Source organism: Ranitomeya variabilis, chromosome 1 (genome assembly GCF_051348905.1).
Source record: "Ranitomeya variabilis isolate aRanVar5 chromosome 1, aRanVar5.hap1, whole genome shotgun sequence".
Lineage (NCBI taxonomy): Eukaryota > Metazoa > Chordata > Amphibia > Anura > Dendrobatidae > Ranitomeya > Ranitomeya variabilis.
This window is the reverse complement of record NC_135232.1, coordinates 653462571-653489943: the sequence shown is the minus strand read 5'-3', so window position 1 is coordinate 653489943 and position 27373 is coordinate 653462571. Positions and strand designations below refer to the sequence as shown.

The 27373-nt window shown below is 44.4% G+C and overlaps 1 protein-coding gene across 3 annotated transcripts in view; it reads left to right on the top strand.

The window, feature by feature from the left end:
- Positions 1-27373, top strand: part of TTC6 (tetratricopeptide repeat domain 6) — a 255994-nt gene that overhangs the window by 94997 nt on the left and 133624 nt on the right. For all 3 annotated transcript variants that reach the window (XM_077262594.1, XM_077262599.1, XM_077262589.1), the window contains exons 6-8: positions 438-620; positions 7426-7585; positions 7802-7906. In XM_077262594.1, coding sequence (XP_077118709.1) covers positions 438-620; positions 7426-7585; positions 7802-7906 — 448 coding nt within the window. The remainder of the gene's footprint in view (positions 1-437; positions 621-7425; positions 7586-7801; positions 7907-27373) is intronic.

The window sequence follows — 27373 nt, the reverse complement described above, 5'->3', positions numbered from 1 at the left end:
TTAGGCTCAATCCATATCATGTTATGGAGTTACATTTGGTGCATACACTGCTGAGATTTGCTGGCATATGTACTAAATTTAAAGCCTCATCATATGCACCCATTGAGTGCTGAAAATACACACTGTATATGTTGTGTACAAGGGCACAAATCCATTGAATTTGCCGCTAGGGACCACGTAGATGGAATCTACCTATAGATCTATTCTGGTATGTTGAGCTCAATGGCTCCTGGGTCCTTACACAAAGTATCAGATACCAAGTGCTTCTCACTAAATCATTTTTGATATTCTATCTCTCAATGTTAAAATTAACCTACCCTTAAAATTATAGACTGTTCATGTCTTTTGTCAGTGGGAAAACTTACAAAATCATTCCATTACATTCCATGTTAGAATGTCAGAGCAGTCATTTAATTCTGTTTCTTTTTACTTTTCAGATTTGGTGAACATGAGACAATCCATCACCTCTGCACAATGTCCCCCAGCCATGTTTTACCAGGCTACCTACAAGTGTCATCGCGGGTGCATCACACATTGGACAGAAAAGGCCATCATGTTGAGTCGAATATAATTGATGCCAAACATGACTTCTTGCCAAATGGCTGTGAAGCAGACATGAGGTAATAATGTCTTTAATATATTACTGTTGGTAATAAGTCATCTCTGGTTTTGCCAGTGTTCTTTAAACATCCTGAAGGTGCATTTAAAGGTTAATCCCATCTTCTTTTTTCATGAGCCCGTCATTCCCGAGTCTCTCGACTTTCTCTCTCCCGGGAGACAAGTGCTCCTAATTGATTAGCAGTTAAGGTTAGCAAATCAACGCATTGCTGGTTCAAACCATACGCTCCCAATGCTGCTCCATGAGACAGCATCAGAATCGCAATGGCACTAAAGCTGGCTTAGATCAGGAGATATCAGTTCCCTCCAGAGATTCTGGCCAGCCTCAGAGCAATGGCACTAAAGCTGGCTTAGATCAGGAGATATCAGTTCCCTCCAGAGATTCCGGCCAGCCTCAGAGCAATGGCACTAAAGCTGGCTTAGATCAGGAGATATCAGTTCCCTTCAGAGATTGCAGCCAGCCTCAGAGCAATGGCACTAAAGCTGGCTTAGATCAAGAGGTATCAGTTCCCTTTAGAGATCCCGGCCAGCCTCAGAGCAGTGGCACTAAAGCTGGCTTAGATCAGGAGATATCAGTTCCCTTCAGAGATCCAGGCCAGTCTCAGAGCAATGGCACTAAAGTTGGCTAAGATCAGAAGCTATCAGTGCCCTCCAGAGATTTTGGCCAGCCTCAGAGCATTGCCACTAAAGCTGGCTTAGATCAGTAGCTATCAGTGGCCTTCAGGGATCCCGGTCAGTCTCACAGTAGTATTTATAAGCTCACTATGAAAGAGCGTGTAAACATTGCAGATGTTTAGCCACCTCTAAAAAAAAAGTTGGGACATGGCCATGTATACCATTGTGTATTCTCATCCCTTCTTCTTTTTTCAACAGTCTGTGTACTCCGACAGGTCTGTGAAACATGATTCAAGTACAGACTGTGGTATACAGATCTGAACTCCTTAGCCTCGTAGGTATATATGGGGCTGTTGAGATTGGGTCAGAAGACCTTCGACAACTTCATACTTCACAGTTCATACTCGTGTTTCACTGTTTGAATATATAGCATTATGCTACATCTTCCCAGCCAGAATTCTACACTGTTGTTTGCAATGTCAGCCTGGATTTATTTTGCTCACTGAGTTGGGGGTCCTGAAAGAGAGTAGATTTGTGGGTAATGCTGAAGACAGGTGTAATTGGTTGACAGTCATTATCTTTCCTGTAGGAATGTGGCCTCTCTTAAGAAATCACTTATCCATGACAGTCCCTCCCATTTACACAAAGAGCCCATTACGGGAAGCGTGTGGAGGGAACGCTTGATTCCCAGTGTGTCAAGAACTACCATCCGTCGTCAGCGACCTGGCCCCACTTGTCGGTCATCCAGTGAATGATATGTATTTACTTTCGCCAGTCACTGTGTCCACCCTGGACCCCTCAAGATCTCACACAACACATTACATGGTTTGACTGAATTTTAGCTCACCTGCTTATCATCTCTACACTTTCCTTGTTATTTCTAGAATTTGCATTGAAATGCCTGATGCTAAAGTTTATGGTGAATATTGTCTTTCACCTTTCCAAAATATTGTATAGGTTGTTCCATCTAGAAAATTATTGCAATGTGCACGATATATCCCATAAGTGTCCAAACCCTGTGAGCCTCATCTGTGTAGCAAACAAGGCACATCTGTGTGACGCCACCTGTGTAGAGGTGGCCACATAGAGCAACCATGTATTGGACAGCTATGGTATATCCTTTGGATATATGTAGACCCCTTTTATTAATGTTCATTACAAATTATTAAGACCCCATAAACGGAGATATTCGGGTTTTGCCTGCAAGGTCTGTTTCATGTGTCCGAATGTCATGGTCCATGAACAGACTACGAATTCCCTTCTGGCCATGGGTTTCATGAGCCAGACTCAACAACCTCATATGTGGCTGTTGAGTTCTGTCTGCCAGTTCAAAAATTTTTCATACATAGACCATGAAACTCAGACTAGTGAAACTGTTCTGATTGACCCCAATCTCCGTATAAAAACCTATCGCTTCTGATAGAGATTGCAGAATTAAGAAACGCTCAGCTCTACGTCCTCTACCCAGGGAAGATTTGGGAGTGACCGTATTGAAAATATCAGAAATGCCACAATTATTTGTATTAAATGACTATACTAAAATGGACAAACTGCACATCTTTCATCTGAGGGTCGTAAGATAGCAGAAAGGGCAAGTTTTAATTCTACTTGTGCTTGCAGATCAGGCATAGTGTCTGTGTCCACTGAGCAAACAACTCAAACAATGGTTTCCAATTACAATCCCCAGTGATCCTTACCTCATGGGGTTTATTGGTTTCACTATTCAAATAAGGAGCAATACAAATGGCCAACGCTTGTTTTCTTATCTATGGGTGTTATCTATTGGAATTATCCAAACTGCCAGAACAATGGTTTAAAGTTACAAACCTCAGTGATCAAGAAAATACCAAGTCTAAAAAAGAAACTTGCAAAAAGAGATTCCATTATACACTGTGTGCAAGATTATTAGGCAAGTTGTATTTTGATCACGTGATACTTTTTATACATGTTGTCCCACTCTAAGCTGTTCAGGCTTGAGAGCCAACTACTAATTAAGTAAATCAGGTGATGTGCATCTCTGTAATGAGGAGGGGTGTTGTCTAATGACATCAAAACCCTATATAAGGTGTGCTTAATTATTAGGCAACTTCCTTTCCTTTGGCAAAATGGGTCAGAAGAGAGATTTGTCAGGCTCTGAAAAGTCCAAAATTGTAAGACGTCTTGCAGAGGGATGCAGCAGTCTTGAAATTGCCAAACTTATGAAGCGTGATCACCGAACAATCAAGCATTTCATGGCAAATAGCCAACAGGGTCGCAAGAAGTGTGTTGGGCAAAAAAGGCGCAAAATAACTGCCCATGAATTGAGGAAAATCAAGCGTGAAGCTGCCAAGATGCCATTTGTCACCAGTTTTGCCATATTTCAGAGCTGCAACGTTACTGGAGTAACAAAAAGCACAAGGTGTGCGATACTCAGGGACATGGCCAAGGTATGGTGAAAAACGACCACCTTTGAACAAGAAACATAAGATAAAATGTCAAGACTGGGCCAAGAAATATCTTAAGAATGACTTTTCAAAGGTTTTATGGACTGATGAAATGAGAGTGACTCTTGATGGGCCAGATGGGTGGGCCAGAGGCTGGATCAGTAAAGGACAGAGAGCTCCACTCCGACTCAGACACCAGCAAGGTGGAAGTGGGGTACTGGTATGGGCTGGTATCATCAAAGATAAACTTGTGGGACCTTTTCGGGTTGAGGATGGAGTGAAGCTCAACTCCCAGACCTACTGCCAGTTTCTGGAAGACAACTTCTTCAAGCAGTGGTACAGGAAGAAGTCGGTATCGTTCAAGAAAAACATAATTTTCATGCAGGACAATGCTCCATCACATGCCTCCAACTTCCACCAGTAAAGGTCTCAAAGAAGAAAAAATAATGACATGGCCCCCTTGTTCACCTGATCTGAACCCCATAGAGAACCTGTGGTCCCTCATAAAATGTGAGATCTACAGGGAGGGAAAACAGCACACCTCTCGGAACAGTGTCTTGACAGAATCTATGGATGGAAGGCTGTTGAGTGTCATCATAATGAAAGGTGGCTATATTGGTCACTAATTTTTGTGGGTTTTGTTTTTGCATGTCAGAAATGTTTATTTCTAAATTTTGTGCAGTTATATTGGTTTACCTGGTGAAAATAAACAAGTGAGATGGGAATATATTTGGTTTTTATTAAGTTGCCTAATAATTCGGCACAGTAATAGTTACCTGCACAAACAGATATCCTCCTAAGATAGCCAAATCTAAAAAACCCCACTCCAACTTCCAAAAATATTAATCTATATTAGTCTTTTGGGTTGATTGAGAACATAGTTGTTGATCAATAATAAAAATAATCCTCTAAAATACAACTTGCCTAATAATTCTGCACATAGTGTATATCTGCTGTACCAGATGAAGATATATATGTGTATATCTGAGAGATAGTGATGGTGGCCATGGATCTGCAGAATTGTGAAATTAGCTCACAGGCTTTGATCACCCTTAACATGAGTCTTTAACTCGTCAGAATGCTTATATTGAGTGGGGTAGAGAGGATCAGTGATTTATCTAGGTTTATTTCAGGAATAACCAAAAGGAATAGGCATGAAAAATTCATCCTGAGGGTATGTGCCCACGTTGCGGATTCTGCTGCGGATTTTTCCGCAGCGGATTTGGAAAATCCGCAGTGCAAAACCACTGCGGTTTTCACTGCGGATTTTCTCGCGGTTTCTTCTGCGGATTCCTCTGCGGGTTTTCAACTGCACTTTCCTATTGGTGCTGGTTGAAAACCGCTGCGGAATCCGCACAAAGAATTGACATGCTGCGGAAAATAATCCGCTGCGTTTCCGCGTGAATTTTTCTGCAGCATGTGCACAGCGGTTTTTTTTTCCCATAGGTTTACATGGTACTGTAAACTTTGGGAAAACTGCTGCGGATCCGCAGCGTCAAATCCCCTGAGTATTTGCAGCAGATTTTTCTTCTGTAAAAACCAGAATGCTGGCAGAAAAAACACAAAATGTGTGCATTTTTTATGCATTTGTACTTGGATTTTTGTTTGCATTTTTATGTTTTTTTTTCACACTCGTTTTTGGTGCATTATTTCTTGTGTTTTTTTCTCATTAACTTAAGCGGGTGAAAAACACTGCAAAAACCCTGAAACAATTGACACGCCTCAGATGTGAAAAACGCTTAGATGGTTCAAAACAGCAAGGAAAAAATAAGCAGCGTGTGCATGAGATTTCCAAAATGTCATTCAGTTTGCATGTATTGTAAAATGCTGCTTTTTTCCCGCAGGAAAAAAACATGGCAAAAATGCAGTGTGTGAACAAGCCCTTACAGTATCTGCAATAAGGGTGTGAATAGATCTCATGTAAAGGCTGCAAAATAATACCCTGCACAGAAATTAACATGTGATGTAGAATTTTATAATACACAAACTGTCGGTATCTGTTGTGGATTTTTCGGTACAGAATCATTGAAGAGGGATTAAATCTGCAATGAATTCCTCTCCAAATCTGCAGCAAAATCTCCATATGTGAAATGTGTATTTTGCCGTTGATTCGTGCGGACCTAGTTTTATGTTCTAGTTTCTTGCTTATGGAACATTTGTTTGCAAAATTGCCTTTTTTTCTGACATTTTTGGCCACAATTCTTGCAGCAAAAAAGGCTATAACCAGATGTTAACTATCAGTCAATAGACAAATATGAAGCTGAGTACAGACAGTGCATTTTTTTGTCATTTGCTTTTTTTTAAGTGTCCTTGACATTTTTTTCAAAACTAAAGGTACCGTCACACTCAGCGACACTGCAGCGATCTAGACAACGACCCGACCTAAACTAGATCGCTGGAGCGTCGCTGCTTAGGTCGCTGTAGAGACGTCAAACACAGCAGCTCCAGAACGATGCAGGAGCGATCCAGTGGCGTAACGGCGACTCACTTATCGTTCTCGCTGGTTGTTAGCTCCATGTCTGGCATTGCTGGCGTCGTTGCTTTTGATGTCAAACATGACGATACACGCTGACCTGGCGACTAAATAAAATTCTGGACTTCTAGCTCCGACCAGCGATATAACAGCGGGATCCAGATCGCTGCTGCGTGTCAAACACAATGAGATCGCTATCCAGGACGCTGCAACGTCACGGATCGTTGTCATTCTCGTTGCAAAGTTGCTGAGTGTGACGGTACCTTAAGGGTAAGTGAAAACGGTCAATATTGGCCGCAGAAAAATCTGCTTCAAATACTGATGTTTTGGCAGGAAAAACACAGTGCATATTGTTGCATGCATTTTTTATGTGTTTTTTTAATATTTATATTCATTAAAATGTATGAAAAACGCTGAAAGAACTAACATGCTTCATTTATGAAACTGCTTCAAATCTACGAAATCTAAGCCACGTGTGCATGAGATTACAAAAGACTGATTGACTTTGCTGGGACAGTAAATTGCTGCGATTTTGATGGCAAAAACGGGCAGAAAAACTTGAGAAAAGTGCGACTTATGTACAAACCCTCAGCCGTCATTTAGATGTCTGTTTGTCATGTGCTCTGTTATTTTCACATACATATGTTTATAGAAAAAAGTCACAGAAAAGCGACAAGTCAGTTTGCTGTCACGTGGCTTTTTTTACAGCTGATTTTTGATTGTGAAAAACTGTCAGATCCTAAACATATTGAATGAAAGTCACAGTCAGCTTAATATTGAAGTTCATAGGGCAAAGTCCAGACTTGCAACCTGAATTCCAACAGATTTGTTTTCTGGCGGTTGCGCTGCGGTTGTGAGTCACGTTGCAGTGCTATTGACAGTCATTACATGAGATGTCACAAGTAGAGTTGAGCGAATATGTTCAGAATCGGTTGCCGAATCTGAATTTGCCATATTAGTGCCATATTGGTACCCCAGTTTGTTTGATGATCAGTTCCGAACATATTCGCTCATTTCTACTCCCATTGACTCCAATGACATTTGGCTCTGTTCGGCGAATGTTGCAAAAACAATATTCGTCGTTGATCATAATCAGGACCAAATTTTGAAAAATTCGCTCAACTGTAGTCACTGGGCGTCATGATGCTATGTAGCGCTAGCCTAATGCTATAAACCTCTGGAATTACTGTACTTTAAATGCTCTTTTTTTGCTTCTTTTCTTTTGTTGATATATTTTCACCCCGTGTGAACTAGGCTTTATATATGAATTACTATAGAGCAGTCGTGTCATTGCAGACTTCTTCATGATGGCATTCCAGCCTCTTCGCTAAAGTTTCAGGACCAGAAGGGTGGTGTTGTTACCCTGCCCCCTCGAAGACCCCAGAGCCTACAGCAGTGGCAGAAGATTGCTGAGTATTATGTGGAAGGTCCACGAATGCAGCTTGTTGGAGAACAGGTAACATGGCATCCAGAATTTAAAAAAAAGCCATGACATGACCCTTCCAAAGATGTGATGGATTTAAAAAAACTCCATTAACTTATTATAAGGCTTCAGGTGGCGTTCTCCTGTGCCTTATTATACATTTGATATATGGGGTATTCACAAATGTGTATTTTATATTGTATGTATGTATATTGTATGTAACCATATGTCTCTGTTGTTAATATGTAGGCTTTTGTGAATCCAGGAACTCTGAAGATGTTTTGGGCTCCAGCTCCCCCCAAATTCTCAGCTCCTCTATCACTCTTGCAAAGAACCCTGTTTTCCAAGTATGAGGTAATAATGATAACGGCATAGATATATTCACTGTAAGTGTAGACTTATGACATTATATGGCTGTGATAATGCACACACAACCTGTTTTAAAGGGGTTGTCCAGGCTTGAGGCTCAAGTCTGTAGTCCAGGGGTGGGTAACCTTTTTTCTGCCAAGGGCCTTTTGGAATTTTATAATAGCATTCAAGGGCCGTATCAAAATATTAACTTAAAAATTAAAAACTATATTGAATCAAATATTTAAATAAATTGCAGCTCCCCCCACACACAGTATAGTGCAGCTTGCCCCCACACACAGTATAGTGCAGATCCCCCCACACACAGTATAGTGCACCTCCCCCCACACACACACATTATAGTGCTGCTCCCCCCACACTCAGTATAGTGTAGCTCCCCCCTACACACAGTATAGTGCAGCTACCCCCCACACAGTATAGTGCAGTTCTCCCCCAACACACAGTATAGTGCAGGCGCAGCTCCCCAATACACAGAGTAGTGCACCTCCCCCCACGCACAATATAGTGCACCTCCCCCCACACACAGTATAGTGCAGTTCCCCCCAACACACAGTATAGTGCAGCTGCCCCTATTACACAGTATAGTGCAGGCGCAGCTCCCCAACACACAGTATAGTGCAGCTCCCCCCCACACACAGTATAGTGCAGCTCCTCCCCACACATAGTATAGTGCAGGCCCAGCTCCCCCAATACATAGTATAGTGCAGACACACACAGTATAGTGCAGCTCCCCCAATACACAGTATAGTGCAACTCCCCCCCACACACAGTATGGTGCAGGCGCAGCTCCCCCAATACACAGTATAGTGCAGGTCCCCCACACACAGTATAGTACAGCTCTCCAACACAAAGTATAGTGCAGCTCCCCCTAATACACAGCATAGTGCAACTCCCCAACACAGTACAGTATAGTGCAACTCCCCCCACACACAGTATAGTGCAGTTCCCCCCACACACAGTATAGTGCAGTTCCCCAAAACACAACAAAGTTCAGCTCCCCACAACACAAAGTATAGTGCAGCTCTCCCTAACACACAGCATAGTCAACTCTCCAACACACAGTATAGTGCAGCTCCCCCCAACACAGTACAGTATAGTGCAACTGCCCTGCACACACAGTATAGTGCAGGCCCAATTCCCCCAATACACAGTATAGTGCAACTCCCCCTACACACAGTATGGTGCAGTTCCCCCCACACACAGTATAGTGCAGCTCCCCAACACACAACAAAGTTCAGCTCCCCACAATACACAGTATAGTGCTGCTCCCTCCACACACAGTATAGTTCAGCTCCCCCAACACAAAGTACAGTGGAGCTCCCCACCCAACACACAGTACAGGGCAGCTCCCCACCAACACACAGTATAGTTCATGCGCAGCTCGCCTAATACACAGTATAGTGCAGACACACAGTATAGTGAAGCCCCTGCATTCACACACACACAATAATGCATACACACACACTCGCACAATACTCACCCCTCCTCCTTGTTCCCGCACTGCTCCAGGCTCTGCTCCGGTCTCATCGGCTCCACTGCTAGTACAGCACGGCGCACAATGAAGTGACGTCATCGCGCTCCTGCTGAGTCACAAGCAGAGGGGGAGTGATGGGAGAGGAAACATCTGACGCTCTTTCATACCTTACTGCTTTCAACTGTATCGTCGTCTATGATACCGATAAGTTGAATGAGCAATAGGGACGGCACCAGGCCACAGAGCGGCCTTCCCCGTCCAGCTCTGCAGAATTAAAGGGCCCGCGGCCAATAATGGACAAAGTGGCTGAGGGCCTCAGCAGATGATATTGCAGGCCGTATACGGCCCGCAGGCTGGACGTTCCCCACCCCTGCTATAGTCGCGCTATGAGACTGCATACTTGTGAATACTTAAAGCGCACAGTGTGAACTGTCAGGATTCGTCAGCGCTGGGTGGTGGCGATTATGTGACTGCAAGTAGAATTCTCCAGGCATCGGTGGAGACTGCACGCTGTGGACACTGCACGCTACGCACACTGCACGCTGTGAAGATTCACAAGTGGTTTGCACTTGTGTCCTAAGCCTGGACAATCCTTTAAAGAGTAAAAAGATGGATCTGTTGCTGTTACCTGGATTCTAGCTTACATTGCCATTGTAGTAAAGTGCTCTTTATGGGACATCAGTGAGATTCTGAAAAGTGGCTTTTGCGCAGGGTGCACAGGTTTTATCCCCTTAGACATGCCCCCAACCTTTGGCCTGTGAATTATAAATAGGAAACATGACCATAGTTCCCTCTAAGTTGTACGGTCGCCTAGCTCCGAGGCTACTCCTGTTCAGTGGAAGACTGCTCCGGTAATGATCAGGCAGAAGGCAGAGCGTTCCTGAATCACTCCGCCCTATCATAGAGAGAACTATCCAGCTGTACAGTTATGTCCCGCTGCCTTCATTAATATTGTCAGTGCCGGATGGAAACATCAGATACAGCAAAGGAGAACCCTGGAGAAAGGAGAACTAAGGCACTCACCGGACACCAGGTATGCAGCATTAACTCTTCCTTCACCCTAGGTCAAAAACCTTCAATTTAATAATTTGTCTGCTGTAGGCTACACCGATAATATTCCATTCGCTGCTCTAGACCATCAGGAAACCTTTGACCCCGTCACCAGTTATACTGACATTAACCCTTTCACTGCCCTAGATCACAATGGATGCTGGCACTGATACATTAAATGCCACAGATCACCTGCCACATGTAAATTAACCCTGTCACTGTCCAACCAGAATAAAGATATTACCTACTTCACTCCTCAGATTTACCATGGATTGTCACATTGTCCTAGACCACAAGCAATATTAACAGTAACACTTTTACAATCTGAGCGCATTGGAGATGCTGATACATAAAACTTTACTGTCATACTTTATCAGAGGGGTATTCCCATTTTCAAGTTCCTATCACAATATGTAGTAGATGTAATAATACTATCAAATATCTCCAATTTAAAATGTAGTATAGTTCTTCTGATACTCTTCTGTCGCTTTCCTCATGTTCAGGACATTGCAGTAGCTTTGATATCCATGGTTACGACCACCAACAACTAACTGTCACAATATGAGAGGTCGTAACCATGGATACCTAAGCTACTGCAATGCCCTGCACATGGGGTAAGCGACAGCGAATCAGAAGAACTATACTACATTTCTAATTGGAGGTATTTGCTAATATTATTACACTTACTACATATTAGGATAGGATCTTGGAGATGGGAATGCCCCTTTAACCTTTGACTGCCCATGTCATCCAGTAATATAGACAGTCACCCGTTTCTTACCTATGAGTGGATGCAGACAATAACCTTCACTGCACTGTTTGCCTGGATGCTATGTGTCCCTCTGCTTTCTAGCTGATTAGCAGGGCCACTTACATAAATGTGATGCAGTTCTGTGTTGTCTTTCCTAGAGGTAGAAATGCTCTCATCACTATCTTCCCAACTTGTTAGCAACAAAGACACACAAGGAACATTGCATATGGCTCTCATAATCACATTGCAAAATAAGCACAGAACCCAGACCCCTAAACTAGTACAAACCCCAAATTAGGCCCCCTTAACAAATAAAGATCAAACCTAGAATATTAATATTTTCCCCATACAGGTCACCGTAAACAAATACAAACCCCAGTCCTGATCCCCTAAAGTAATACTGACTACAGATCCATAAAAGTGCATTTTCAGCAGCATTTAAATATGTGAAATAACTTTCTGGTAGTATTGTACTTTGTTGTACCTTTGTTTCGCCTTTGTATGCATTCATTCATTATAGATGCAGTACCACTAATGTCCAGATGATGGCATGACAGCATTAATATTTTGTTTGCTGGAACCTGGACGTGACATCTTGGAGCTCATTTGGATTTTCTTGTATGCGTGCTTTCTGTGGTTGCAGATTCTGTTGGAAATGTAATAAATATGCACTATTTTTTCTTGTGAAATGATGAAAATCCTACAGGACCCTATCAAAGTCAATGAGAATCCTCATGTAATGCATCTGATCCCGGCTTGAATCAAGCCTATATGTGGACATACAGGTTTTTAAATGCACATGATAATATTATATACAATCCTCAAAAAAATAAAGGTAACACTAAAATCCCACATCCTAGATATCACTGAATTAAATATTTCAGTTGCAAATCTTTATTCATTACATAGTGGAATGCGTTGAGAACAATAAAACATAAAAATGATCAATGTAAATCAAAATGAATATCCAATGGATATGGTCTGGACTTGGAATGATGCTCAAAATGAAAATGGAGAATCAAATTACAGGCTGATCCAACTTCAGTGGAAATGCCTCAAGACAAGGAAATGATGCTTAGTAGTGTGTGTGGCCTCCACGTGCCTGTATGACCTCCCTACAACGCCTGGGCATGATCCTGATGAGGCGGCGGATGGTCTCCTGAGGAATCTCCTCCCAGACCTGGACTAAAGCATCCGCCAACTCCTGGACAGTCTGTGGTGCAACGTGACGTTGGTGAATGGTGCGAGACATGATGTCCCAGATGTGTTCAATCGGATTCAGGTCTGGGGAACGTGTGGGCCAGTCCATAGCTTCAATGTCTTCATCTTGCAGGAACTGCTGACACACTTCAGCCTCTTGAGACCTAGCAGTGTCATGATTCAGAAGGAACCCAGGGCCAACCGCACCAGCATATGCTCTCACAATGGGTCTGAGGATCACATCTCGGTGCCTAATGGCAGACAGGCTGCCTCTGGCGAGCACATGGAGGGCTGTGCGGCCCTCCAAAGAAATGCTTCAAAATTACAACTCAGGTGCACAGTGGCCAGAGTTCTTTTGAATAGGTTCATTGTATTATTATTACATAAATTGTTGGTATATTTTGGGATAGTTGGTGTTTTTCATGTCCTGCGGATGGATCCCATTCATGGGAGCGTGTACTATGAGCTGTTTTTAAATGTTTTTAAAATTTTTGGTGTTGTGTTGACTCTAATAAATTTTGATATTTAATTGGTGGTCCCTGCTGCATAGCATGTCTGTTTGTTGTCCTCCAAAGAAATGCCTCCCCACACCATTATCTGCTACCAATCCAGTCATGCTGGAGGATATTGCAGGCAGCAAAACATTCTCCATGGTGTCTCCAAACTCTGTCATGTCTGTCACGTGTGCTCAGTGTGAACCTGCTCTCATCCGTGAAGAGTATAGGGAGCTAATGTCAAATCTGCCAATCTTGGTGTTCTCTGGCAAATGCCAATCGCCCTTGTTGGGTTGTAAGCACAACCCCCACTTCCGGACATCGAGCCCTCATACCACCCTCATAGGGTCTGTTTGTGACAGTTTGAGCAGACACATGGATGTTAGTGCTGGAGGTCATTTTGCATGGTTCTGGTACTGCTCCTCCTGTTCTTCCTATCACCAAGGAGAAGGTAGTGGTCCTGCTGCTGGGTTGTTGCCCTCCTATGGCCCCCTCCATGTCTCATGGTGTACTGGCCTGTCTCCTAGTATCTGCTCTATGCTGTGGACACTGTGCTGACAGATACAGCTACCCTTCTTGCCACAGCTGGCATTGATGCGCCATCTTGGATGAGCTGCACTACCTGGGCAACTTCTGTGGGTTGTAGACACCGCCTCATGCTACTGTAGGGGTGGGAGCAATTACAAGATGCAAAAGTGACCAAAACAACAGCCAAAAAGGATGATAACAGAGAAAGGGTCTGTGGTCACCCCTTGCAGAACCACTCCTTTATAGGGGTATTCTTGCTGATTGCCTATCATATGTAGCTGTTGTCCCATTTGCACAACAGCAGGAGAAATAGATTTTGAATTAGGGTTGCTTCATAACTGGACAAGTTGATTTCATAGAAGTGTGATTGACTTGGAGTTACAATGTTTTGTTTAAGTGTTCACTTTATTTCTTTGAACTGTGTTTATTATTTGTTTTACTGTTCTGCTTAAAGCAGCTCTATCACCAGATTTCACAATGAAAACTGAATACATTATTAAATAGATATATTAGACCTGATGAGGCTGATAAGCTTACTTTGTCAAAGTGGCTGAAAGTGCTCTTAAAATAGCATTTTCCAGCTAAGGCCGGGGTCATACTCAGCGTAGGGAAATACGGTCCGTTTTTTTACAGGCGTAATAAGCAGAAATGATCCCAAAACAGTGTTCCGTATGTCAGCCATAGGCAGGGTGTGGCTGCGTATTTTACGCATGTAAACCTCCGTATGTAATCCGTATGGCATCCGTAATGCGTTTTTTTCACGCAACCTTACAAAATGGACATTTAACATTTTTGAGGCCTGAAATTAATTTCAATCATCAGAATAAACCCTATTTAAGGCCTCTACAACAGGTGGAACCCTCCGATATGGCCATTTTGTCCACTATTTCCGGCATTGTGCGTAATACATGTGTTCAAATATGGGACAAACTACATGAGCTTGTGAAGGCGGAGCCCAAAAGGGAGGACTGGCTCAAAATAGCCCGTGGATTTTCTGACTCTTGTGAATTTCCGCACTGTATTGGAGCACAGGATGGGAAACATATCAGGGAGCGTAAGCCGTCAAACTCGGGCACCCAATTCTACAATTAAAAGCAGTTTTTCTCTGTAGTTCTGTTAGCTGTAGTTGACAGTAACTACAGGTTTATAATTGTAGATATTGGGGCCTATGGGCGAACTGGAGACTCTAGAGTCTTCAATGCGTCTATTATGGGTCGGCGGCTACGTGAAAACCTGTTGGACCTCCCACCACCACGACAACTCCCAGGCTCCAATGCTGAAGCAGTCCCATATGTACTTGTGACAGATGAGGCCTTCCAATTGACCAGGCATGTCATGAGGCCTTATCCCTGGCGCAACCTTTACCACCGGCGGCGTGTCTTTAATGTCAGACTTTCACGTGCACGGCGACTGGTGGAGTGCGCCTTTGGCATTATGGCATCCAAATGGCGTGTTCTCCAGTCTGCCATTCAGCTGAGTGAGTCAAATGTAAAGGAAGTCATAAAAGCTTGTGTTGTTCTACACAACTTTACAAGAATTCATGAGTGCTGCTCAACTGACAGTGGTGAAGGCATGCTGGCTAATGTGGGTAGGCCTACAACACAAGTCCTTCCTCAGCGGCGTCCCCTTTCTGGCATAAAAGTTAGGGATATTTTTACAAATTATCTTATTTCTCCTCAGGGTGCTACTCCCTGGCAAGATAATGCTGTCTCTGTGTTGTAGTTTTTTCCTTTATATCTATATATTTTTGCCTAAAAAATGCATAAATTACTTAAATTACTTAACTATGTGTGTTTCAATGACTTCTTTAACAGATGTTTAGGAACCTAGTAATTGAGTATGATGTTGTAATGATTGGTCCAACAAACTGAAATTGACTTTTGATTATATATTTTTATTATAGCAAAAGCCTTTTTTTTTGTTAAACACCATATTAATATCATATGGTATTTTTTTTAAATAAACTTGACATAACCCATTTTTTTAGAAAAATAGAACAAAGTGCAATCACAGCAGAGTAAAACCAAAACATGGTTAGCAACCAAAAATATTTACACCAGAAAACATTTTGAATTACAGATTCCTGTAAGTTGGTGGAGGTGATGGCGGCAGCTCAGGGTCCTGGTCAGGTGGCCTTTGTTGGGCCAATTGTCCATCACCCTGTGTGTATGATTTCTGTCCCTGATCAAAATGCTGCCCTTGCTCATATTGGCGAGTTGGGTATTGGCCATAAGGGTTTTGAGCATGGCCCTCTGTTATGATGACCTGGTGGTTAGGAGCACTAGGAAAGACCTGATGAGCAAACTAGTAATACAGGACCAGCTCTGGGAAGTGGGAACTCTGCTGACCGCAACCCCTAATCCTATTACAACAACTAGAAATAGCCGTGGAGCGTACCTGACTCTGCCTAGACGCCTCTTCACAGCCTAAGAGCTAACTACCCCTAAAGATAGAAAATAAAGCCTACCTTGCCTCAGAGAAATTCCCCAAAGAAAACAGGCAGCCCCCCACAAATATTAACTGTGAGTTAAGATGGAAGTTACAAACACAGGAATGAAACAGGTTCAGCAAAGGAGGCCAGACTTAACTAAACAGACTGAGGATAGAAAAGGCAACTTTACGGTCAGCACAAAAAACTATAAAAACCACGCAGAGTGTGCAAAAGAGACCCCCGCACCGACTCACGGTGCGGAGGTGCCACTCTGCATCCCAGAGCTTCCAGCTAGCTTGGCAAAATTATGATAGCAAGCTGGACAAGAAAACAGAAATAAACAATTTAACTAGCAGGGACTTAGCTTTTGCTGGAGTAGACAGGTCATCTGCAAGATCCAAGAGAGAACTGAACCAGTACTAGAACATTGACAGCTGGCATCAAGTAACGATCTGAGTGGAGTTAAATAGAGCAGCCAGCCTAGAACTAAATGAGGTCAGCTGGAGAAGGGACCTCAGAACCAGCAGCTCCACTCACAGCCACCAGAGGGAGTCCATGGACAGAACTCGCCGAAGTACCATTCATGACCACAGGAGGGAGTTCAAAAACAGAATTCACAACAGTACCCCCCCATTGAGGAGGGGTCACCGAACCCTCACCAGAGCCCCCAGGCCGATCAGGACGAGCCAAATGAAAGGCACGAACCAGATCGGCAGCATGAACATCAGAGGCAACAACCCAGGAATTATCCTCCTGACCATAACCTTTCCACTTGACCAGGTACTGAAGTTTCCGTCTCGAAATACGAGAATCCAAAATCTTCTCCACCACATACTCCAACTCCCCCTCAACCAAACCGGGGCAGGAGGGTCAACGGAGGGAACCATAGGAGCCACATATCTCCGCAATAACGACCTATGGAACACATTATGGATGGCGAAAGAAGCTGGAAGGTCCAAACGAAATGACACAGGATTAAGAATTTCAGAAATCTTATAAGGACCAATGAACCGAGGCTTAAACTTAGGAGACGAAACCTTCATAGGAACATAACGAGACGACAACCAAACCAAATCCCCAACACGAAGTCTGGGACCAACACAGCGACGGCGGTTAGCGAAACGTTGAGCCTTCTCCTGGGACAATGTCAAATTGTCCACCACGTGAGTCCAAATTTGCTGCAACCTGTCCACCACAGAATCCACACCAGGACAGTCCGAAGGCTCAACCTGCCCTGAAGAAAAACGAGGAAGGAAACCAGAATTACAGAAAAAGGGCAAAACCAAAGTGGCCGAGCTGGCCCGATTATTAAGGGCGAACTCAGCCAAAGGCAAGAAGGACACCCAATCATCCTGATCAGCAGAAACAAAGCATCTCAGATATGTTTCCAAAGTCTGATTGGTTCGTTCGGTTTGGCCATTTGTCTGAGGATGGAAAGCTGAAGAAAAAGACAAATCAATGCCCATCTTAGCACAAAAGGACCGCCAAAACCTTGAAACAAACTGGGAACCTCTGTCCGACACGATGTTCTCCGGAATGCCATGCAAACGAACCACATGCTGGAAAAATAATGGAACCAAATCAGAGGAGGAAGGCAATTTAGGAAAAGGTACCAAATGGACCATCTTAGAGAAGCGATCACAAACTACCCAGATGACCGACATCCTTTGAGAGACAGGGAGATCCGAAATAAAATCCATGGAAATATGCGTCCAGGGCCTTTTCGGGACCGGCAAGGGCAAAAGCAACCCACTGGCACGAGAACAGCAGGGCTTAGCCCGAGCACAAATCCCACAGGACTGCACAAAAGAACGCACATCCCGTGACAAGGAAGGCCACCAAAAGGATCTAGCCACCAAATCTCTGGTACCAAAGATTCCAGGATGACCAGTCAACACCGAACAATGAACCTCAGAGATAACTCTGCTAGTCCATCTATCAGGGACAAACAGTTTCTCCGCTGGACAACGGTCAGGTCTATCAGCCTGAAACTCCTGCAGCACCCGCCGCAAATCAGGGGAGATGGCAGACAAAATTACCCCCTCTTTGAGAATACCAGCCGGCTCAGGAACTCCCGGAGAATCAGGCACAAAACTCCTTGAAAGGGCATCAGCCTTCACATTCTTAGAACCCGGAAGGTACGAAACCACAAAATCGAAGCGGGAGAAAAACAGCGACCATCGAGCCTGTCTAGGATTCAACCGCTTGGCAGACTCGAGATAAGTCAGATTCTTGTGAGCCGTCAAGACCACCACGCGATGCTTGGCTCCTTCAAGCCAATGTCGCCACTCCTCGAACGCCCACTTCATAGCCAACAACTCTCGATTGCCCACATCATAATTGCGCTCAGCAGGCGAAAACTTTCTAGAAAAGAAAGCACATGGTTTCATCACCGAGCCATCAGAACTTCTTTGAGATAAAACAGCCCCTGCTCCAATCTCAGAAGCATCCACCTCGACCTGAAACGGGAGCGAAACATCTGGCTGACACAACACAGGGGCAGAAGAAAAACGACGCTTCAACTCCTGAAAAGCCTCAACGGCCGCAGAGGACCAATTGACCACATCAGCACCTTTCTTGGTCAAATCAGTCAATGGTTTAACAACACTAGAAAAATTAGCGATGAAGCGACGGTAAAAATTAGCAAAGCCCAGGAATTTCTGAAGGCTCTTCACAGAAGTAGGCTGAGTCCAATCATAAATGGCCTGAACTTTAACAGGGTCCATCTCGATAGTAGAAGGGGAAAAAATGAAGCCCAAAAATGAAACCTTCTGAACTCCAAAGAGACATTTAGAGCCCTTCACAAACAAGGAATTAGCACAAAGGATCTGGAACACCATTCTGACCTGCTTCACATGAGACTCCCAATCGTCCGAAAAGACCAAAATATCATCCAAATATACAATCATGAATCTATCCAGGTACTTTCGGAAGATGTCATGCATAAAGGACTGAAACACAGATGGAGCATTAGAAAGCCCGAATGGCATCACCAGGTACTCACAATGGCCCTCGGGCGTATTAAATGCTGTTTTCCATTCATCGCCCTGTTTAATACGCACAAGGTTATACGCCCCTCGAAGATCTATCTTAGCGAACCATCCTTCTTGGCCACAAAAAAGAACCCTGCTCCCAACGGTGACGACGACTGGCGAATATGCCCTTTCTCCAAGGACTCCTTTATATAACTCCGCATAGCGGCGTGTTCTGGCACAGACAAATTGAACAGTCGGCCCTTCGGAAACTTACTACCAGGAATCAAATTAATTGCTCACTATGAGGAGGTAGGGCACTGGATTTGGGCTCATCAAATACATCCCGGTAATCCGACAAGAACTCGGGGACTTCAGAAGGATGGGAAGACGAAATTGACAACAATGGGACATCACCATGTACTCCTTGACAACCCCAACTAGATACAGACATTGATTTCCAATCCAATACTGGATTATGGACCTGTAGCCATGGCAAACCCAAAACAACCACATCATGCAAATTATGCAACACCAAAAAGCGAATATTCTCCTGATGTGCAGGAGCCATGCACATGGTCAATTGAGCCCAGTACTGAGGCTTATTCTTGGCCAAAGGCGTAGCATCAATTCCTCTCAATGGAATAGGATACTGTAAAGGCTCCAAGAAAAAACCACAGCGCCTGGCAAACTCCAAGTCCATCAAATTCAGGGCAGCGCCTGAATCCACAAATGCCATAACAGAATAGGACGACAGAGAGCAAATCAGAGTAACGGACAAAAGAAATTCTGGCTGTACAGTACCAACGGTGGCCGACCTAGCGAACCGCTTAGTGCGCTTAGGACAATCAGAGATAGCATGATTGGAGTCACCACAGTAAAAACACAGCCCATTCTGACGTCTGTATTCTTGCCGTTCAGCTCTGGTCAAGGTCCTATCACATTGCATAGGCTCAGGCCTCTGCTCAGAAGATACCGCCAAATGGTGCACAGTTTTGCGCTCACGTAAGCGTCGATCGATCTGAATGGCCAAGGACATAGACTCATTCAGACCAGTAGGAGTGGGGAATCCCACCATAACATCCTTAAGGGCTTCAGAAAGACCCTTTCTGAAAATTGCCGCCAGGGCACACTCATTCCACTGAGTAAGCACAGACCACTTTCTAAACTTCTGACAATATACCTCCGCCTCATCCTGACCCTGACACAAAGCCAGCAAGATTTTCTCTGCCTGATCCACTGAATCTGGTTCATCATAAAGCAATCCAAGCGCCAGAAAAAACGCATCTACATTACGCAATGCAGGATATCCTGGCGCAAGGGAAAATGCCCAGTCTTGAGGGTCGCCACGCAGCAAAGAAATAATGATTTTTATTTGCTGAATGGGGTCACCAGAGGAGCGGGGTTTCAAAGCAAGAAACAGTCTACAATTATTTTTGAAATTCAGGAACTTAGATCTATCCCCAGAAAACAAATCAGGAATTGGAATTCTGGGTTCTAACATCGGATTCTGAACTACATAATCTTGAATGCCTTGTACCCTTGCAGTGAGTTGATCCACACAAGAGGACAGACCTTGAATATCCATATCTACACCTGTGTCCTGAACCACCCAGAGATTTAGGGGAAAGGAAAAACAAAACACGCTGCAGAGGAAAAAAAAAAATGGTCTCAGAACTTCTCTTATCCCTCTATTGAGATGCATTAACACTTTACTGGCCAGCTGTACTGTTATGATGACCTGGTGGTTAGGAGCACTAGGAAAGACCTGATGAGCAAACTAGTAATACAGGACCAGCTCTGGGAAGTGGGAACTCTGCTGACCGCAACCCCTAATCCTATTACAACAACTAGAAATAGCCGTGGAGCGTACCTGACTCTGCCTAGACGCCTCTTCACAGCCTAAGAGCTAACTACCCCTAAAGATAGAAAATAAAGCCTACCTTGCCTCAGAGAAATTCCCCAAAGAAAACAGGCAGCCCCCCACAAATATTAACTGTGAGTTAAGATGGAAGTTACAAACACAGGAATGAAACAGGTTCAGCAAAGGAGGCCAGACTTAACTAAACAGACTGAGGATAGAAAAGGCAACTTTACGGTCAGCACAAAAAACTATAAAAACCACGCAGAGTGTGCAAAAGAGACCCCCGCACCGACTCACGGTGCGGAGGTGCCACTCTGCATCCCAGAGCTTCCAGCTAGCTTGGCAAAATTATGATAGCAAGCTGGACAAGAAAACAGAGATAAACAATTTAACTAGCAGGGACTTAGCTTTTGCTGGAGTAGACAGGTCATCTGCAAGATCCAAGAGAGAACTGAACCAGTACTAGAACATTGACAGCTGGCATCAAGTAACGATCTGAGTGGAGTTAAATAGAGCAGCCAGCCTAGAACTAAATGAGGTCAGCTGGAGAAGGAACCTCAGAACCAGCAGCTCCACTCACAGCCACCAGAGGGAGTCCTGTTGTGAATTTGGATTCTGGGCTCCCCCGGTGGCTACTGGTGGAATTGAACTTGTGACATCATCTTCCCTGTTCACCTGTTCTGATTAGATCTGGGTGTCGCTATATAACCTGGCTTCTCTGTTAGATGCTTGCCGGTCAACAATGTTATCAGAAGCCTCTCTGTGCTTGTTCCTGCTCCCAGACATCTACTAGATAAGTTGGACATTCGTCCATGTTTTGTTTTTGTATTTTGGTTCCAGTTCACAGCTGCAGTTTCGTTACTGTGTCTGGAAAGCTCTTGTTGATCAGGAATTGCCACTCTGGTATTATGAGTTAATGCCAGAGTCCTAAAGTAATTTCTGGATGTGTTTTGTTAGGGTTTTCTACTGACCATGAAAGTATGCTTTCTGTCTTCTGCTATCTAGAAAGCGGACCTCAAATTTGCTAAAACTATTTTCCTGCTGCGTTTGTTGTTTCATCTCATATCACCGCCAATATATGTGGGGGGCTTCTGTCTCCTTTTTTTGGGCATTTTTCTAGAGGTGAGTCAGGTCTTATATTTCCCTCTGCTAGCATTATTTAGTTCTCCGGCCGGCGCTGGGCATATAGGGATAAAAAGTAGGACATGCTACCTGGCTACTTCTAGATGATGCGGTAGGTTTAGTTCATGGTCAGTACAGTTACATCTTCCAAGAGCTTGTCCCTATAGAGGCTTATGCTAGTTCTCTGGCCATGGAGATCATGACAGTTTGACCGGCCCACTAAAGGGTTAAAATCCTTGGCTGAGAAAGGAGAGAAATAAGAAGTCTGCTGAGAGTTTTTTTTTTTTTTTTTTTTTTTTTCTGTGCTCTTAATTGGATCACTTGCCAGTCTGTCTATGCTGCAGTCTTTCTTTTTTTTCTCTCTCCTTATAATCTTTGAATGGCTTTGTGTTCACCTGTTAATAATGGATCTTCAGAGTGTAACTGCAGGTTTGAATAATCTCGCCACGAAAGTACAAAGTTTGCAAGATTTTATTATTCATGCTCCGGTATCTGAGCCGAGAATTCCTTTGCCGGAATTCTTCTCAGGGAATAGATCTAGCTTTCAGAATTTTAGAAATAATTGTAAGCTATTTTTGTCCCTGAAATCTCGTTCTGCTGGAGACCCTGCACAGCAGGTTGGGATTGTGATTTCCTTGCTCCGCGGCGACCCTCAAGACTGGGCTTTTGCATTGGCACCAGGGGATCCTGCGTTGCGCAATGTGGATGCGTTTTTTTTGGCCTTGGGCTTGCTGTATGAGGAACCTCATTTGGAACTTCAGGCAGAAAAAACTTTGATGTCCCTATCGCAGGGGCAAGATGAAGCTGAAATTTACTGCCAAAGATTCCGTAAATGGTCTGTGCTTACTCAGTGGAATGAGTGTGCCTTGGCGGCTACTTTCAGAGAGGGTCTCTCTGATGCCATTAAGGATGTTATGGTGGGGTTCCCTGTGCCTGCGGGTCTGAATGAGTCCATGACAATGGCCATTCAGATCGATAGGCGTCTGCGGGAGCGCAAACCAGTGCACCATCTGGCGGTGTCCACTGAGAAGACGCCAGAAAGCATGCAGTGTGATAGAATTCTGTCCAGAAGCGAGCGGCAGAATTTTAGACGGAAAAATGGGTTGTGTTTCTATTGTGGGGATTCTACTCATGTTATATCAGCATGCTCTAAACGTACTAAAAAGCTTGATAAATCTGTTTCCATTGGCACTTTACAGTCTAAATTTATTTTGTCTGTGACCCTGATTTGCTCTTTGTCATCTATTACTACTGACGCCTATATCGACTCTGGCGCCGCTTTGAGTCTTATGGATTGGTCCTTTGCCAATCGTTGTGGGTATGATTTAGAGCCTTTGGAAACTCTTATTCCTCTGAAGGGGATTGACTCCACCCCATTGGCTAATAATAAACCACAATACTGGACACAAGTGACTATGTGTATTAATCCGGATCACCAGGAGACTATTCGTTTTCTAGTGCTGTATAATCTACATGAGGATTTGGTGCTGGGATTGCCATGGCTGCAGTCTCACAACCCAGTCCTTGACTGGAGAGCTATGTCTGTGTTGAGCTGGGGATGTAAGGGGACTCATGGGGACGTACCTTTGGTGTCCATTTCATCATCTATCCCCTCTGAAATCCCTGAGTTCCTGTCTGACTATCGTGACGTCTTTGAAGAACCCAAGCTTGGTTCACTACCTCCGCACCGTGAGTGCGATTGTGCTATAGATTTAATTCCGGGTAGTAAATACCCAAAGGGTCGTTTATTTAATCTGTCTGTGCCTGAACATACTGCTATGCGAGAATATATAAAGGAGTCCTTGGAAAAGGGACATATTCGTCCATCGTCATCTCCCTTAGGAGCCGGTTTTTTCTTTGTGTCAAAAAAAGACGGCTCTTTGAGACCATGTATTGATTATCGGCTTTTGAATAAAATCACGGTTAAATATCAATACCCATTGCCGTTGCTGACTGATTTGTTTGCTCGCATAAAGGGGGCCAAGTGGTTCTCTAAGATTGACCTTCGTGGGGCGTATAATTTGGTGCGAATCAGGCAGGGGGATGAGTGGAAAACCGCATTTAATACGCCCGAGGGCCACTTTGAGTATTTGGTGATGCCTTTTGGTCTTTCTAATGCCCCTTCAGTCTTCCAGTCCTTTATGCATGATATTTTCCGCGATTTTTTGGATAAATTTATGATAGTGTATCTGGATGATATTCTGATTTTTTCGGATGACTGGGACTCTCATGTCCGGCAAGTTAAGAGGGTTTTTCAGGTTTTGCGGTCTAATTCTCTGTGTGTCAAGGGTTCTAAGTGCGTTTTTGGGGTTCAGAGAATTTCCTTTTTGGGATATATTTTTTCTCCCTCTTCCATTGAGATGGATCCTGTCAAGGTTCAAGCTATTTGTGATTGGACGCAGCCTTCTTCTCTTAAAAGTCTTCAGAAATTTTTGGGCTTTGCCAACTTTTATCGTCGATTTATTTCTGGTTTTTCGGATGTCGTTAAGCCATTGACCGATTTGACTAGACAGGGTGCTGATGTTGCTAATTGGTCCCCTGATGCTGTGGAGGCCTTTCAGGAGCTTAAGCGCTGTTTTTCTTCTGCCCCTGTGTTGCGTCAGCCTGATGTGACTCTTCCTTTTCAGGTTGAGGTCGACGCTTCTGAGATCGGAGCTGGGGCAGTGTTGTCGCAGAAAAGTTCTGACTGCGCCGTGATGAGGCCTTGTGCCTTCTTTTCCCGTAAATTTTCGCCCGCTGAGCGGAATTATGATGTTGGGAATCGGGAGCTTTTGGCCATGAAGTGGGCGTTTGAGGAGTGGCGCCATTGGCTCGAGGGGGCCAGACATCAGGTGGTGGTATTGACTGACCACAAAAATTTGATTTATCTTGAGACCGCCAGGCGCCTGAATCCTAGACAGGCGCGCTGGTCATTATTTTTTTCTCGGTTTAATTTTGTGGTATCGTACCTACCAGGTTCTAAGAATGTTAAGGCGGATGCCCTTTCTAGGAGTTTTGAGCCTGATTCACCTGGCAACTCTGACCCCACAGGTATTCTTAAGGAGGGAGTTATCTTGTCAGCCGTTTCTCCAGACCTGCGGCGGGCCTTGCAGGAGTTTCAGGCGGATAGACCGGATCGTTGTCCGCCTGATAGGCTGTTTGTTCCTGATGATTGGACCAGTAAAGTCATCTCTGAGGTGCATTCTTCTGCGTTGGCAGGTCATCCTGGAATTTTTGGTACCAGGGATTTGGTGGCAAGATCCTTCTGGTGGCCTTCCCTGTCACGAGATGTGCGAGGCTTTGTGCAGTCTTGTGACGTTTGTGCTCGGGCCAAGCCTTGTTGTTCTCGGGCTAGTGGATTATTGTTGCCCTTGCCTATTCCTAAGAGGCCTTGGACACACATCTCGATGGATTTTATTTCAGATCTGCCTGTTTCTCAGAAGATGTCTGTCATCTGGGTGGTGTGTGACCGTTTTTCTAAGATGGTTCATTTGGTTCCCCTGCCCAAATTGCCTTCTTCTTCCGAGTTGGTGCCCCTGTTTTTTCAAAATGTTGTTCGTTTGCATGGTATTCCTGAGAATATCGTTTCTGACAGAGGAACCCAATTTGTGTCTAGATTTTGGCGGGCATTTTGTGCTAGGATGGGCATAGATTTGTCTTTTTCGTCTGCTTTTCACCCTCAGACTAATGGCCAGACCGAGCGGACTAATCAGACCCTGGAGACATATCTGAGGTGTTTTGTGTCTGCTGACCAGGATGATTGGGTTGCTTTTTTGCCATTGGCGGAGTTCGCCCTCAATAATCGGGCCAGCTCTGCCACCTTGGTTTCCCCGTTTTTCTGTAATTCGGGGTTCCATCCTCGATTTTCCTCCGGTCAGATGGAATCCTCGGATTGTCCTGGAGTGGATGCGGTGGTGGAGAGATTGCATCATATCTGGGGGCAGGTGATGGACAATTTAAAGTTGTCCCAGGAGAAGACTCAGCTTTTTGCCAACCGTCACCGTCGTGTTGGTCCTCGGCTTTGTGTTGGAGATTTGGTGTGGTTGTCTTCTCGTTTTGTCCCTATGAGGGTCTCATCTCCTAAGTTTAAGCCTCGGTTCATCGGTCCGTATAAAATATTGGAGATTCTTAACCCTGTTTCCTTCCGTTTGGACCTCCCTGCATCCTTTTCTATTCATAACGTTTTTCATCGGTCGTTATTGCGCAGGTATGAGGCACCGGTTGTGCCTTCCGTTGAGCCTCCTGCTCCGGTGTTGGTTGAGGGTGAGTTGGAGTACGTTGTGGAAAAAATCCTAGACTCCCGTGTTTCCAGACGGAGACTCCAGTATCTGGTCAAGTGGAAGGGATATGGCCAGGAGGATAATTCTTGGGTCACTGCATCTGATGTTCATGCCTCTGATCTGGTTCGTGCCTTTCATAGGGCCCATCCTGATCGCCCTGGTGGTTCTGGTGAGGGTTCGGTGCCCCCTCCTTGAGGGGGGGGTACTGTTGTGAATTTGGATTCTGGGCTCCCCCGGTGGCTACTGGTGGAATTGAACTTGTGACATCATCTTCCCTGTTCACCTGTTCTGATTAGATCTGGGTGTCGCTATATAACCTGGCTTCTCTGTTAGATGCTTGCCGGTCAACAATGTTATCAGAAGCCTCTCTGTGCTTGTTCCTGCTCCCAGACATCTACTAGATAAGTTGGACATTCGTCCATGTTTTGTTTTTGTATTTTGGTTCCAGTTCACAGCTGCAGTTTCGTTACTGTGTCTGGAAAGCTCTTGTTGATCAGGAATTGCCACTCTGGTATTATGAGTTAATGCCAGAGTCCTAAAGTAATTTCTGGATGTGTTTTGTTAGGGTTTTCTACTGACCATGAAAGTATGCTTTCTGTCTTCTGCTATCTAGAAAGCGGACCTCAAATTTGCTAAAACTATTTTCCTGCTGCGTTTGTTGTTTCATCTCATATCACCGCCAATATATGTGGGGGGCTTCTGTCTCCTTTTTTTGGGCATTTTTCTAGAGGTGAGTCAGGTCTTATATTTCCCTCTGCTAGCATTATTTAGTTCTCCGGCCGGCGCTGGGCATATAGGGATAAAAAGTAGGACATGCTACCTGGCTACTTCTAGATGATGCGGTAGGTTTAGTTCATGGTCAGTACAGTTACATCTTCCAAGAGCTTGTCCCTATAGAGGCTTATGCTAGTTCTCTGGCCATGGAGATCATGACAGAGTCCATGGACAGAACTCGCCGAAGTACCATTCATGACCACAGGAGGGAGTTCGAGAACAGAATTCACAACAGCCCTCATGAGCTTGGAAAAAAGGCCTTGCCTCATACCCCCCCAATATAGCCATGTCGTCCAAACCCAGGTTGGGACGGTAGAGGTGTAGGCACACGTGGAGGGGATGCTTCAAATACTTGTTGAGCAGGCACCTGTTTAGATGATGGAAGGCGCAGGACGTTACGTGCTGACAGCTGCCACCTCTCAATGAACTCAAACAAATCATACGGTTCATTTGGGGGGTACATGCATCAATAAGTATTTGAAAACACCCTCTCACACGTAGCCTCACCTCACGGGGTATGGGATGGAGGTACT